Below are 16,602 nucleotides of genomic sequence, written 5' to 3' on the forward strand. Positions count from 1 at the left end.
AATATTAATTTTATGTTCCTTACTGGTGCTAAATAAAGAAATGTTTTTATATATGTATATAATTGTACGCTTCAATCGATAAACTTCTTTTATTATTTTTACTGGAAAAGTATTTCTTCATAATTCATATTTCCCTGTTATACTACCTTTAATTTGTGTTAGAAAGTTTCCTGACTAAAAACAGTTTTTCGATAAAGAAGCAGAATATAACTCTAGTTTGTTTCAAATTCGCATCCGAAGAATTTTGGTACATTTTTGGATGATTTGATATATTTTTTTCCTCGTTTGGTACAAAATGAAAAAATCTATTTATCATCCCTGGACTGAACAACAAATACGATTTTTTTTTGAATATCTCGATCCTTGCGCCACCTAGCGGCGATTTTTTTTCATAGGTCGCTTTCTATTCATGTGTGTATTTTTTGTCGCAAATATAAAACAAATCGGACCACAATACGAAAAAGAAATAACGCTCGAGACAGATGAATCTAAATTTGGTATAGGATGTTGTCTCATGCCATGCAAAATGGCCCATTTCATTTTCTTCACGCAGTCTTACCGACGCTGAAGTTAACTACGCTCAGGTGGAGAATGAATTTTTAGCCATTTGATATGCTTGTCGCAAACTTCATTTTTATATTTATGGTCGGAAGGATACAATTAAGACGGATGACAAACCCCTAGTTTCCATAATTAAAAAAAGAATTTTGCAAAATTCCTTCCACTAGATTTGAACGCATCAAACTAAGTTTAATTAAATACGACCTTAATTAAATTCATGTTCCAGGAAAGTTTTTATATATTACTGATATTTTGTCTCGTTATTTTGATGACGACAATAACGTCCCTGATATTGGGGACGTTAATGAGTTCGTCCATTCATTAAACATAACCGACGAACGCCTAGATAGTTTTCGAAACGAAATCGATAGAGATGAGCATTTACCACAACTGAATAATGTTTTAATAAATGGCTGGCCTCAGAAAAAAGTTTTGGAAGTATCGTAACGATCTGTTTTTACAAGATGGTATAAGTATAAGAACTTGAATAGTAGGGTTACCGTTCCACCAAATTTGCGGAAAATCATATTATCACAGCAACACTTGTCTCAGTTGGGTATTGAGAAAACGAAAAAGCGTGCTCGCGAATTAGTGTACTGGCCAGGAATTGATGATGCGATTGAAAAAATGATAACAAAATGCGACTTATGCCAACGAAATCGGTCATCAAATGTTAAGGAGTCTATGATACCCGACATCTTTCCAAATCAAGCTTTTAATAAGATAGGCTTCGATGCTTGTCAACTTGAATCAAAAAACTATTTATTAATAGCTGATTACTATTCGCGATATTTAGACATAGCTCCATTGGAAATGAAAACAGCAGCTGATTGTATCAATGCACTATGAACATGCTTCACAGTACACGGATTACCAGTAGAAATAATTTCATATAATATGCCTTTCAATTCATATGAGTTTAAACGATCTTGTGATCAATTGAATGTCCATATTTATTAGAAAGGATTCGGTTTAATGTTCCTTAACGGTTTCTTCGTAATGTGTCTCCTTTCTATGGAGTTAATACGAGAACGCTATATGCTCGTAATGCTCCCGTAAATCGTGCTTTAAGGGAGTTTAATTCACTAAGTGATGCTATCACTTTCGATTTTTCGATGACAATTAATGCTTTTTTCGCGATGCTTAACTCAGCCCTATAAGTGGTTCAATTTATAAACAAAATTAGTATGTAACCTATAAATTAGTTAAGTACATAGTCTGTAAGGATTGTATTCCAAAGGCTCATAATTAAATAAAGAATAAAGAATAAATTAACGACAACAAGCCCTGGATATTCGCTAAGGCTTTGCTGAGCGCTTGAGTATCGTAATACGCCGCTTAAAGATGTTGATGCTTTGCCAATGGAACTTTTAATTTTCACAGACAGTTGATAGGGGAGTTGATATTTAGCAGCGACGGCGAACACACGAATTTGTCCATCATCGCGTAATACCATTCGGGCACAAATATTCTTACATACATTTTAAAATAACTAAACGTTGTCAATACAACATATATTCACTTTAATAAATTCTAAATATATAAGTAATTATCATATCAAAATAAATCGACGTTTACATAATGAGCAGAAAATCCCGTACTCTTGTACCAATGAAAAGGATTTCATTTCAACCAAAATCACTCCTAAAATATGTAATAACATAAATGCAAAAAATTACAGATCGAAAAGGTACTACGATCGTTCTGCTTCGCAAAAATAATCATTTGGAAAGGGAGAGAAGATATGGTATAAGCACAATAAAAAAGGCTGGTTAAAAGCTAAAATGATCGACACATATAATAGTTTAGAAATAAGCATCAAATGAGCCGTTCCTTGCTTTTAAGTTTATAAATGTAAGGTTATAAATAAATTGCTAAAATAAAGCTTTTTATAAATATTTTTTTTTAGTTTTTATTTCAATCAATTATTTCAATAATTTATACGCATAATACATATGCACACGTATATAATTTCCTAATCTCATACATACTACATTAAATCAAGTTTAGCTGCAAATCTAACGCATTCTTTGAGAATTTAAGAAGCGGTTTAAATGCAGCCATTCTCTTTCATATACAAACGTTTATGAAAATAATTTTAAAATTTCCAATTTGAAAAAAGTTGACAAATAAATTTTTCGTGTTTTTTGTAAACATTTAAAATTTACTTTTACATTTAAAATATTAATAAACATTTACCCTCTACGCTTACAAAATGTTTTCTGAAAAAAACATTAAAATATATTTAATACTGAAAACGCTTATATATCGTTTAACACATCAAGTTTACTTTAAGATACTTTTAAAAACATATACCGAAATGCTGTTGGATAGTTTTAATAGATGCAACTTTAAAACGGAATAACACAAATATTTTATTGGGCTGTTTGGTTGAAAAATTAGCAAAATCTTTTCTTCTAGATTTCAAAAATTTGGCACAAATTCATATGAAAACAACTTCAAAATTTTTGGTAAATCTATAAAAATAAATGCTTATATGTATGGACTAGAAGGTTTAATGTGGTCAAATTAATCGTTCCCGAGATGGTCGGTGGTGCTTGTGGTTTTGATGAACGCATTAAACTTTTCTTTATAACTCGGCGGCCGCCGTGGTGTGATGGTAACGTGCTCCGCCATCCACACCGAAGATCCTGGGTTCACGCCCCGGGCAAAGCAACATCAAAATTTTAGAAGAAAATTTTTCTAAGCTCGCCCATCGGCAGTGTTTGGCAAGCATTCCGAGTGTATTTCTGCCATGAAAAGCTCTCAGTGAAAACACATCTGCCTTGCAGATGCCGTTCGGGATAAAAGAAGTAGGTCCCGTCCCGCCAATTTGTGGGAAAAAATCAACAGGAGTAAAAAGCAAATTGGAAGAGAAGCTCGGCCTAAAATCTCTTTGGAGGTTAATACGACTTACATTTATTTATTTATTTTATAACTCGTGATTTTTTATTTATAAATTTTTTTTTTTGGCATACTTTTGTGTGACCACTTTCAATTTCGGCTTTTGTTTTTAAAAACTAAAAAACTTAAAAAAGTGAGCCGTCGGACTATCATTGATACTGTTATTTCCGTGTGATAAACACAACAGGAATAAGGCGGATAAGTCACTCCAAATTAATTTCTTCCAGCCTACTATCCAGCCTATTTCAAAAATTGGTAATCAAAAATGTTATGAATAATTTAAAATAGTCGACAAAAAGTTCACCGCTTTGAATATAGCGGTGCGAAAAACCCTTGATGAACCGGCTTGAACCGTCATGACGGCCGTAATATTTATGTTACGGCGAACTTCACAGTCTTCTTAGATTCAGTAAAACCAAGCCAAGCAGGGCGAGCGCTTTCACCAGGACCTCCGCACCATGGAGGAGCTATATAAAGGACATTGGAACGCATATATTTCAACTGATTACTGTTAGCCCATTCAGAGTAGTGATCCTGAAGAAAATCATAAAAGATAATCTCTTAAAAGAAAACTGAACTCACTTTTATTCATAACAATAAAGTTTATTTATTGAAAAAAGAAAAATATTAAAAAAAAAATTTATTATTAAAATAAGGATAAAAAGTACTTTAACAATCATGCATAAAATATTATGGAAGAGAACCTGTTCATACTTCTTTAAAATATTAAGAAGAAAATTTTTATTCATAACCAACACTTTAAAATTTTGAAGAACTGTCGAATAAACACGTTGAGTGAATGTAGCAAAAAAATGTGTGCTCAGTAATGTGTTCCCAACTGTTGATCAAAACTATTCAACGGTGCCTTAATAAGTTGTGTTTGATTAAAACTCCCCTTATAAAATACATTTTTATCGATTATACGGGCTCAGGGGACGTTTAGCATCATGCTTGAAACTTTTGTACTTTGTGTGCGTGTCAAGTGTATTGAGATTGCCTGCAAACGTTCAAGTATAAAATCCCCCTCATATAAGCAGTTTGCAAATAGATGCGCTAAGCAAGAACGGCAGATCGAGCGACACTAACGCCATCTGACATAAAAAAGCAGCCGTGTTCCAACTTTTGTTGCAAGCAACGCATAAGAAGAAGAATTTGATATTTGATTTGGCCAAGGGTGCTTTGACACTTTACAAGTGAAATTATTTTTCCCACTTGTTGGTACTTTTCTAAAATTTTTCGCAGTTAAAAACAGAAATTTAACAAATGAATAGAACACAAAATATGTGAGAAAATATTTTTCTTTTATAGCTAGAATGTTTGTAACAGTGCTTCGCGAAATTTTGTATGTGAATGTGCAAGGCGAAATAAACTTCAATTGCAACGTCCGAAGTTTTATGTGTATTAGTCGTGCACGAACTTTTTTTGAAGCTGTAGCTCATTTGTTTGAACGAGTTAAAATTTTATTTATACCTCGTGACAGCGTCCTCAGGTTTTGCTCATTTTTGGCATACTTTTTTGTGATCACTTTTACTTTCGGCTTTTGTTTTCAAAATCTAAAAAACTTTAAAAAGTAATCTGAATTATTTTCTTTTTTCAATAAATAAATTTTATTGTTATGAATAACAGCGAGTTAAATTTTCTTTTAAGTGATTATCTTTTATGAGTTCCTTCAGGAGCACTACTCTGAATGCTCTAACAGTAATCACTTGACATATTTCCGTTCCAATGTCCTTGAAATCGCTCCTCCATAGTGCGGAGGTCCTGGTGAAAACGCTCGCCCTGTGGGGCTTGGTTTCCCCGAAACTAAGAAGACTGTGAAGTTCGCCGTAACGTAATATAGCAGCAGGGAAATAAATATTACGGCCGTCATGACGGTTCAGACCAGTTCATCAACGGCTTTTCGCACGGCAATGCTCAAAGCGGTGAACTTTTTATGACTATTTTAAATTATTCATTACATTTTTAATTACCAATTTTTTAAGTATGTCTTTTCTTATAAAAAATAACGAGGAAACTAAAAAAGCATGAAAAACTGCAAAATTTAATATCGAGGATCGCGCGAGTTATGTATAATGCCAATAACCCCCCAATTACCAATAAATCGTCAACTTATGTAAGTGCAGACTCAGCACAACACGATATCGACAAATTCATATTAATAACAAAATAAATAAAAGTAACTTCCGGCCCAATTCAAAATTATAGTCATTGCAAAATTTAAGTAAACAATTCCGGTTAATTAGTAGTAAGCATTTTCACCATTGCTTTAAATAAACAATTAGTAGTAAGCATTTTAACCATTGTGCATTTACGCTTTCTTTTAATTTGAATAAAGAAAGGAATTCAGTTTGGTTTTGAAGTCTCTTGAGTTAAGTCTAGTTCTCGGTTGTTATTTTATTTAAGCCGTTGCCTTTGGTATTTTTTAAAAAACCCGCTTGCCGCAACTACGACGAAATTGGCGCAATCGGTAATCCTTTATATATATATAAGGGTCGTGATACGAACAACTAAAAAGTGGCAGTGCAGTTACATACAGTAGTATAGTGACCACCCACAAAATAACACAATTAAAAAGTGGGAGTGCAGTTTCGTACAGTGGTATAGTGACCACCCACAAAAGAACACACAAAAAAGTGGCAGTGTAGTGACATACAGTCGTATAGTGACCACCCACAAAAGAACACAACTAAAAAGTGGCAGTGCAGTGACATACAGTCGTATAGTGACCACCCACAAAAGAATACAACTAAAAAAGTGGTAGTGTAGTGTGCATATAAGTAAATATAGCCACCACCCACAGCTAGATAGTAACAAAAAAATAAAACAAAAAGTGGTAGTGCAGTGTACATATAATACATATAGCCACCACCCACAAATCAGCAGCAAAGCGGCAACAAATTGGCTTCAGGAAGACAAAGAGAACACGACGAACGAAGGAATATGACGGAAAATCAGGCTCAAATGGCACCAGTAGATCTGGTCGAGGAACTGGCCAGACGGAAACAACAGTTGGAGGCGCTGAGGGCAGCATACCTGGAGCTGCAATACAGAGCGGACCATACGAGGACGGACCGGGTGTCGAAGAACATCGCCCAGATACCAATTTTCACCGGGCGAGGCGATGTATCAGTAAACTCTTTCTTCTCGGGCACAGAATACCTGCTGTCAACAATAGACAACGAAAACGAGAAGAAGGAGGCGACGAGGATGATCTTCTACCGGACCATACAGGGCGAAGCGAAAAACGTAGTAATAAATATCCCTCGCAACTGATAAAAGAAGTGTTAAAGATGAGATGCAAGCCCGACACGGAGCCTCACGAGATCTATAAACGGATTACAGCCCTTAAGGGGAACTCGGTAAGTGAACTGGCTGTTGAAATTCAAAATATTAAATATAAAGCCGATGAGCTTATAGTATAATATAGGGGAGGACAGGGAATAGATATCACTAACATAGATAGTCTCTTAGTAAACACAACGAAGGAAATGACACAGGGCACGTTGCCAGACAAAATATATGAATGTAGGGAATTAGGCCAAATTATATCCATAATGAATCCAAGAAGATTCGAGGATACTTGTATCCGATCCGAATATAGAAAAATATATAGAAGGGAAGAAAGGTATAGAGAGTGGCCAAAGAAAAACTATAACCAAACGCCACAAGTTCCAAATAAAAACACAGACCAAGGCGAGAGAAGCTCTGGTAATTTTAGAAATAATCAAAGAAACTCAGCACAAGTAAGGCAAAATCAACAAGGGCATACCAAAATAGGGAAAATGTGTCATTACAAAGGAGGCAGAATCCTCAAAATTATTACCAAAATAATAACTACAGAAGTAGTTCAGATCAACTTCAGAGGTACCCAAAGGTAGGAAACCCTAGGCCAAATTCCGATCAAAATCGCGGTAATCAACCTAGGCAAGACCGAGCGGAACCGATGGAGATTGATAATATAGAAAAAATTCGGGCAAACCAAGAAGAAAGAAAAGAAGAATTCAATAATTGTGAATATTATAGGACCCAATTTAATGAAAATCCAGATGAAGAGGAGCAAAATTTTTTCGAGGGACCAGCTCGGACTCTCTTCCCACCATAACGTTTACATTGCGGAACAAGAAATATTTTGCTCTGATTGATACTGGAGCAAGTATAAGTTTAATCGATAGTGATATAAACGATTACAAAAAAATGTTGCTGAAGAATCCAATCGAATTTAGTACAATAACTAAAAATGATATAATTAAATATGAAGTATTGACGGAAGCCCCAACGGAATTTAATCTTCCGAATTATGCAAGAGTTAAGTGGAAAGTAACTCCATTAAAAGGCAGAAATATATAATTTTATAATAGGCATCGATCTACTCAATTGTTTTAACACAATAAACAATTTAGTTGATGGATGTACAACACTTAATGAAAAAACAACTTATTTTGAAAGTAACCCTTATAAAAATCTTAAAATTCATACGTCAGAAGTAAACAAGTTTGACTGGAGCAGAATAAGACTTGACCACTTAAACAAGGAAGAAAGAGAGGAGGTTGAAAAAATAATAAAAAGGTTTAAAAACTTATTTTTTAAAGAAGGTGACCAGCTAACTAGAACGACGAAGGTTGTGCATGAAATTAGGACGACGACAGACGGACAGATTAACAGCAAATTATATCGATATCCCCCACAACATGAGGCAGATGTGAGAAAACAAATAAAAGAAATGGAAGAACAAAGAATTATAAGAAAAAGTAGCTCACGATATTCTAGCCCATTAATTGTTGTACCCAAAAAAAAGGATAATTCTGCAGAAAGAAACTACAGGATAGTTATAGACGACAGAAAATTGAATGAGGCGACAATAGACGATAAATACACCCTACCAAATATAGACTGTATTTTGGATAAGCTAGGAAAATCTTAATACTTTACAACACTTGATCTAGCCAAAGGGTATCAACAGATTCTAATTAGAGAACAGGATAGGGGAAAACGCATGCGCCACACCTCATGGCTTATACGAATTTATAAGAATGCCATTCGGACTAAAAAAATGCACCGGCTACATTTCAACGGTTAATGAACGAAACATTACGGTACTTTATTAATAAAACATGTGTAGTGTATCTTGACGATATTTTAATATTTAGTACATCCCTTCAAGAGCACGTAAAAACAATAATAGAAATATTCAAAGCAAGAAAAAGCAAATTTAAAGATCCAAATCGATAAATGTAACTTTATGAAGAAGGAGACAGAGTTCTTGGGTCATATCTTAACAGAGGAAGGATTAAAACCAAATCACGATAAAATTAAAGTGATAGAATCATTAAAATTGCCCAGAACAGAAAAAACAAATAAAAAGTTTTTTAGGCATTACAGGTTATTACCGCAAGTTCATAGAGGACTACGCGAAGATAGCTCAGCCTATAACAAAATATTTAAAAAAGAATGTTAAAATTAACTTAAAGGATCCAACCTACGTAGAAGCATTTGAAAAATTAAAAACATTAATAAGTACGCATCCAGATTCAAGGTATCCTAATTTTGACAAGCCATTCACACTTACAACTGACGCATCGAATTATGCAATTGGTGCTGTCCTATCACAAGAAGGACAGCCTGTGTGCTTCATATCTAGAACACTGAATAACCATGAGAAAAATTATTCTGCTACAGATAATTAGCTATTCTCTGGAGCGTAAACTATTTGAGGAGACCTTATCTCTATGGAAAAAAGTTTAAAATTGTTACAGATCACCAACCAATTAAATTCCTTCACACCAAATACAAAGTTAAGGACATGTCACCTAGGCATCAGAGATGGCTTTTCAAACTAGGAGAATATGATTTCAATATAGAATATTTGAAAGGAAAGGAAAACCAGGTAGCAGATTTTCTGAGTAGATTGGAAAATAGTGCAGATGATGCGGAAGAGGAAAAAGTAGATAAAGATGTTAACGAAAGTAGTGGCTTGGATTTTGATTTACAGTCAAGCAAATATGAAGCAAATAACATAGAAGATAATGAAACGTTAGCAAAAATGCACTCAGCAGAAGAAAATTTACAGGACAATTTCTTTATTAAGGATGAAATTGTAAATAAGTATAAAATGCAAATAATTTTGACTAACAATAAAGTTAAAGAAGCAATGGGAAAATAATAATTTTCATGGCAGAAAGTGATTTTGATGTAATGGGCGAAATATTTGGGAAATACATTACAAAAGGCAATGTAGGTATATACTCAGAGCTATCAGACTCAAGTTATAACATAGTTCAACAAAAATTGAGAGAATTGTTTTCTAATAATAGGCAGTTAAAATTTACAAAATGTACAATGAGGGCACACGACATAGAAACCGAAGTCGAGGCAATAAAACAAATTTCTCTTTACCATGTAAGGGAAAGCATGCATTCGGGCATAGGGGAAACATACAATAAAATAAGAATTAAAATCTATTACCCAAAGCTAATGGAATTAGTGCAAATGGTAATCAATCAATGCGATATATGTAAAGGAGTAAAATATGACCGGTGTCCTATTAAAAACCAATTTCATTGCACCGAGACACCATCGGACATAAATGAAATAATACACATAGATACATACGTTATGAAAAGGTTTCATTTTTATACTCAGTTGAGCAGAGCTCACAGAGTATATTAAGTTTGATTGGATAACGGTTGGTTCTACAGGTATAAAGGAATCGAGATAGATATAGACTTCCATATATCAAAATCATCAGGATCAAAAAAAAATTTGATTGAGCCAGGTCCGTCCGTCCGTCCGTCCGTTAACACGATAACTTGAGTAAATTTTGAGGTATCTTGATGAAATTTGGTATGTAGGTTTCTGAGCACTCATCTCAGATCGCTATTTAAAATGAACGATATCGGACTATAACCACGCCCCACGAAAATTTCGAAAAACCGAAAAAGTGCAATAATTTATTACCAAAGACAGATAAAGCGATGAAACTTGGTAGGTGAGTTGAACTTATGACGAAGAATAGAAAATTAGTAAAATTTTGGACAATGGGCGGGGCACCGCCCACTCTTAAAATTTTTGCAAGCTGTAATTTGGCATTCGTTGAAGATATCATGATGAAATTTGGCAGGAACGTTACTCCTATTACTATATGTATGCTTAATAAAAATTAACAAAATCGGAGAAGGACCACGCCCACTTTAAAAACAAAATTGTTTAAAAGTAAAATTTTACCAAAAAATTTAATATCTTTACAGTATATAAGTAAATTATGTCAACATTCAACTCTAGTAATGATATGGTGCAACAAAATACAAAAAATAAAGAAAATTTCAAAATGGGCGTGGCTTCGCCCTTTTTCATTTAGTTTGTCTAGGATACTTTTAATGCCATAAGTCGAACAAAAATTTACCAATCCTTTTGAAATTTGGTAGGGGCGTATATTTTATGACGCTAACTCTCTGACTCTGAAGCCACGCCCAGTTTTTATACACAGTCGTCCGTCTGTCCTTCCGCATGACCCTTAACACTTCAGCAAAAATCGACATATCTTTACTGAACTTAGTTCACGTACTTATCTGAACTCACTTTATCTTGGTATAAAAAATGAACGAAATCCGACTAGGACCACGCCCACTTTTTCGATATCGAAAATTACGAAAAATGAAAAAAATGCCATAATTTTATACCAAATATCATAATACTATACCAAATACGAAAAAAGGGATGAACATGGATTGGGTTATTGACGCGAAATATAACTTTAGAAAAAACTTTGTAAAATGGTTGTGAAACCTACCATATTAAGTAAAGAAAATGAAAAAGTGCTGCAGGGCGAAATAAAACACCCTTGAAATCTTGACAGGTATTTCATATATAAATAAATTAGCGGTATCCAACAGATGATGTTCTGGGTCACCCTGATCCACATTTTGGTCGATATATGGAAAACGACTTCACATATACAACTACCACGACTCCCTTTTAAAACTCTCATTAATAACTTTTATTTTGATACCAATATCGTACAAACACATTCTAGAGTCACCCCTGGTCCACCTTTATGGCGATATCTCGAAAAGGCGACCACCTATACAACTACCACCACTCCCTTTTAAAACCCTCATTAATACCTTTAATTTGATACACATATCGTACAAACACATTCTAGAGTCACCCCTGGTCCACCCTTATGGCGATATTTCGAAACGGCTTCCACCAATAGAACTAAGGCCCACTCCCTTTTAAAATACTCATTAATACCTTTAATTTGATACCCATGTCGTACAAACAAATTCTAGGGTCACCCCTGGTCCACCTTTATGGCGATATATCGAAACGGCGTCCACATATGGAACTAAGGATTACTCCCTTTTAAAATACTCATTAACACCTTTCATTTGATACTCATATCGTACAAAAAAATTCTAGAGTCAACCCTGATCCACCTTTATGGCGATATCCCTAAATGGCTTCCACCTATATAACTATGGCCCACTCCCTCATAAAATACTCTTTAATGCCTTTCATTTCATACACATGTCATACAAACACATTCATTTTCCTACGTGGTTATTTTCCCTTATGTTGTCACCATAGCTCTCAACTGAGTATGTAATGTTCGGTTGCATCCGAACTTAACCTTCCTTACTTGTTTAACGGTAATAGACAAGTTCTCTAAATTTGGGGCAGCGTATTCCCTGAATGACAGAAACCACATATCGATGATCGAACAATTAGAAAACCATTTTTCGAAAATAGGAAAACCAAACAAAATAATTGCGGATAATGAATTCAGGACAACACATCTTAAAGAATTTTTAGACCAAGAAGGAGTCCAAATTCATCTAACCAAACCAAACAGTCATACAGTTAATGCAGATATAGAAAGATTGCATAACTCTATCGCGTAAATTTTTAGAGTTATATATTCTTCAAATAAAAATGTGCCAATCAAACAAATAATGCAAAGAGCTGTTAGAAGTTACAATAATAGGTATTACTCTACTATTAAAAGTATGCCCATAGATGTACAAAATGGAAAATTTAGTAAAATAAAAATTAAAGAAAATATGGAGCAAAATAAAAAAAGAGTTATAGAAAAACTAAATAAAAAAGGGAGGTTTATACCGAAAACAGGAAGGAAGGATTTATAAAGAATTACATGGCAGTGAGGCATAAGGAGCAGCCAAAATATAGAAAGAAGATCTTAGAAGGCATACACCCATGCAAAATTAAAGACCGCTTAAATTTTCAGATAATGACGATACTGTTATTGATAATACAATAGACATAAAAAACCATCTCTTACAGACAGGAGAAAAAATCAATAAACAGGTATAAATAATATTTGGAAATAGTATTAGAACAGTTAAATAATGTTACTAATAGCGACAGGATAATATTAGAAAAGGAATTTAATATGATACAAAAAATTATCGATGAAGAATATGAGCGAAGTTTATATTTAGAACAATTAACAAAGATACAATTGTTAAAGGCTAGAATCGAACAAATACTAGATAGCATCTAGTATTAATATTATAGCATCCAAATATAATATTATGCATCCCAGCATATCAACAAGCGATGAAATAGTTAGATATGATATTGATTACAATAAATTAAAATATTTACAATCCGGAACAGCATATTTCAATAACATATATTTAGTTCTTAGTATAAAAATTCCCATTACTTTTGTAAATGTTAAAATTAGATATCTCATACCAATACCTAACAAAAATTATAACGAAATAGATAGTGAAATTGAAAAAAATTTTAAATACGATAATCAAATTTTTAAATTTGAAGAAAATAAACAATTGAAAAAAATTAAAACAAGCTCACATTGCACATTAACCTCAAACTGTCAATTCTCTAAAAATAAAGAGCTAGAAATAATAGAAATATATTTAGATACAATTCTTGTTAAAAATGCACAAAATTTTTTAATTAATCAAATATGCTCAAAAAATGAAGTTATACTTAACAAAAATAATCTAATACAATACAGAAATTGTTCAATTAAAATTAATGACTACTATTTCTCTAATTCAGAAGAAATCTTCGAAGAAAAAATTGTTTACTATCAATATCAAAAAAGACATAACTTTACACAAAAAATTAAGCTAAGCGATGTAATAAAAATAAATAAATCAAATTTGAGTAGTATTGTAAACTTATATTACCACAGTAAAATTTCATACGTATGTATTGCAGTAATAACTTCTTTAATAATATCAATTTTCGTAATTTCAATGATTAAGCATAAACGAGTAATATTAAAACTAAATAGTAGAATTCAGGACTATCCTAATCTAAAAGGGGGAGTAGTTATGTATAATGCCAATAACCCCCCAATTACCAATAAATCGTCAACTTATGTAAGTGCAGACTCAGCACAACACGATATCGACAAATTCATATTAAGCATAACAAAATAAATAAAAGTAACTTCCGGCCCAATTCAAAATTATAGTCATTGCAAAATTTAAGTAAACAATTCCGGTTAATTAGTAGTAAGCATTTTCACCATTGCTTTAAATAAACAATTCAGGCTAATTAGTAGTAAGTATTTTAACCATTGTATATTTACGCTTTCTTTTAATTTGAATAAAGAAAAGAATTCAGTTTGGTTTTGAAGTCTTTCGAGTTAAAGTCTAGTTCTCGGTTGTTATTTCATTTAAGCCGTTGCCTTTGGCATTTTTTAAAAAATCGGCTTGCCGCAACTACGACGAAATTCGCGCGGTAAGTGTTTGAAGTTTATAACAGAGCGATACCGCTTAAAACGTTGAATATACCGGCCGCTCATTAGCGGTCGTAATATATCGGAACTGCTTTCGTAGGAAAGGAAGCCTCAATCCCTCTAAATATTGCATCATAACACCCAACTTGATATGCATATGAGGTATAATTATACGGTGTCTGGTACTAGTGGGGTCAGTAGGCTGGGTTAAATTCATTTGGAGTAATTTATGCGGCTTTTTCCTGCTATGTTTATAACACGGAAATAACAGTATCAATGATCGTCCGACGGCTCGCGCCATATCACAGGAGTTGGTTACTTGAAATTATGTCTTTTTATTTTGCATCAATAGGCAAGTTGTCCACTCGCCGTTCATAAAAAAAATTTCAATAAGTCAATTGAAGGAAATAATAAAAGTTGTGTTCCGCTGGAAGCGCCCAATTACGTATCCCTGATTATTATGTCGAATTTAGCTTGTTCATTTGCTATACATACAAATGTATTAAATGATTTTTATTTTCAGAGGACACTCATAGTTCGAAAGGAAATATTTCCGATGATGGTGAGTCATTTATTTAAGCTATTATTAATTTGCAGATTGGATCCGTGACAAAATCACAAATGGGCATACCCCAATTGGAATAATATCACTCTTGCTGTTGACTCCTGAAAGCAACAATCAAACCTAACTCAAACTTAGATAAGATCAGATCACTTTTTAAACGGCACTCTAAATAAATAATTTCAAGCGAACGGATATGTTCTGTTTCCTATGCCCAAAAATGTCCGACAAAGGTTATGGGACAAGATATCGCTCTGGTTATAGTTTTTGTGTAGCAGGATTGGTAAGGAATACAATCCATTTAAAATCATTATTTTTTATTACAGCTCCAGAAAATTGCAATAATTTTTTTTAGTAGACCTTTTTATATTCCCAACTAATTATGCTTTTATTATTCCTCTCTTTTTTACTCCGAAAAAACAAAAGGGAATAATAAAAAAATGTATTCACTAAAAAAAACACCAAAAAAGGAATGAATGCTGCAAACCAAAAGTGTAAATCCAGAAATGGGACTGCATGAACTGTATTCCAGGGTGATTGCATTCCTTAAAAACTCTGTCTTCTAGTCGGTTAATATATAAACTATTGAGGCGAATATAAGCAGTTCCGACACATCACTCAGCAGACGAGGTAACAAACAGTTACGCACACATAAAATCATCAATTAAGAGCGCGGACCACATATGTACATAGGTCTCACATATACATATCAAAAAAACCGCATATGAAATAACATAAACGATAAGTAAATAAGCAACTAATTGAGAAGGCTGTTCGAGAAGGGTCTATACCACGGTTGCCACATCATGTTTTCATTTGGGTCAAAAATTCATTGAAAAAAGGACCAAATCTCATATTAAAGACAAAATTTTTTGTTGTTGGTATATTACTAATGTAATGTAGTTAACAGTAATATACATACAAACAAGCACTCTCTTATGGCCCTATTCGATGCCCACTATCAAGCCTCATCGGTGGATTTCAACGCATGTAGTTTACTGGGTATGATGAGAAAATGCATATCCCAAAGACTGCAGTATGTGGCATGTTGAGAAAAAGTGTTCCTGAAATCCTGCAATGTATGTTAGGACGCCCTTGCGGTAAGAGCAAGGGTGTGACATTTCTCAAGGAATTTAGCTTGCTAATTTTGGCAGAATCCTATGGTATACCGATGTTAAAAGAGCATAGAATATGTATGAGCCGAGTAGGCCACAGCTACAACGGGTATAATAAGAACTTTTATACCCAGTGCAAAACTACAGCGAAAGGACTACATCGAAAACAGCAGTTGTATATTGTTCAATGTATTACACCGAGCAAACGTTGAGAGCCTTTTTCTGCTGTTTTGGTTGAAATTAACTCAAATTTATAGCATCAAGGCGTGGTTGAAAAAATTTGGGTTATGCTGCCGCTGATCTACATATGTAGCGGACTTAGCTAATCATATATTAAACTGAGCAATTATTTCTTATCATTCTTTTTCAAAATGAATTTCAGGTAAATGGTTGTAAAATTTCCCGTTTTATAAAAATTGAATATTGATTCAATACATTTTATATAGTTATTATGCACATATTACTAAAAGTTGGTTTCAAATTTACCTAAAAAAATTTATAAATTTATTTACTAAAAAGATAATGGCTGTATCTTTAAGACTTAGTTTTTTAGTACATCATCCATTATCCTTAATTGGCGCTGTTGTTGTTCTATTAACACTACTTCGCCCCATTCAATGGGCGCGACCACTCACAAATTGTCATCAAAATCCTCTAACGGGAGTCCAAGGAAACTAGCTATTTCAACAGGGGCGGACCATAGGGAGGTGTTAGAGGCGTAGGTT

The 16,602-nt window shown here is 33.5% G+C and overlaps 1 protein-coding gene across 1 annotated transcript in view; it reads left to right on the top strand.

Annotated features, from left to right (window-relative positions):
* The window catches only part of LOC137234912 (paired box protein Pax-5-like), a 2,462,599-nt gene that overhangs the window by 1,053,569 nt on the left and 1,392,428 nt on the right, over positions 1-16,602 (top strand). The window contains exon 4 of the mRNA XM_067758234.1: positions 14,724-14,762. Coding sequence (XP_067614335.1) covers positions 14,724-14,762 — 39 coding nt within the window. The remainder of the gene's footprint in view (positions 1-14,723; positions 14,763-16,602) is intronic.

This window comes from Eurosta solidaginis, chromosome X (genome assembly GCF_040869045.1).
Source record: "Eurosta solidaginis isolate ZX-2024a chromosome X, ASM4086904v1, whole genome shotgun sequence".
NCBI lineage: Eukaryota > Metazoa > Arthropoda > Insecta > Diptera > Tephritidae > Eurosta > Eurosta solidaginis.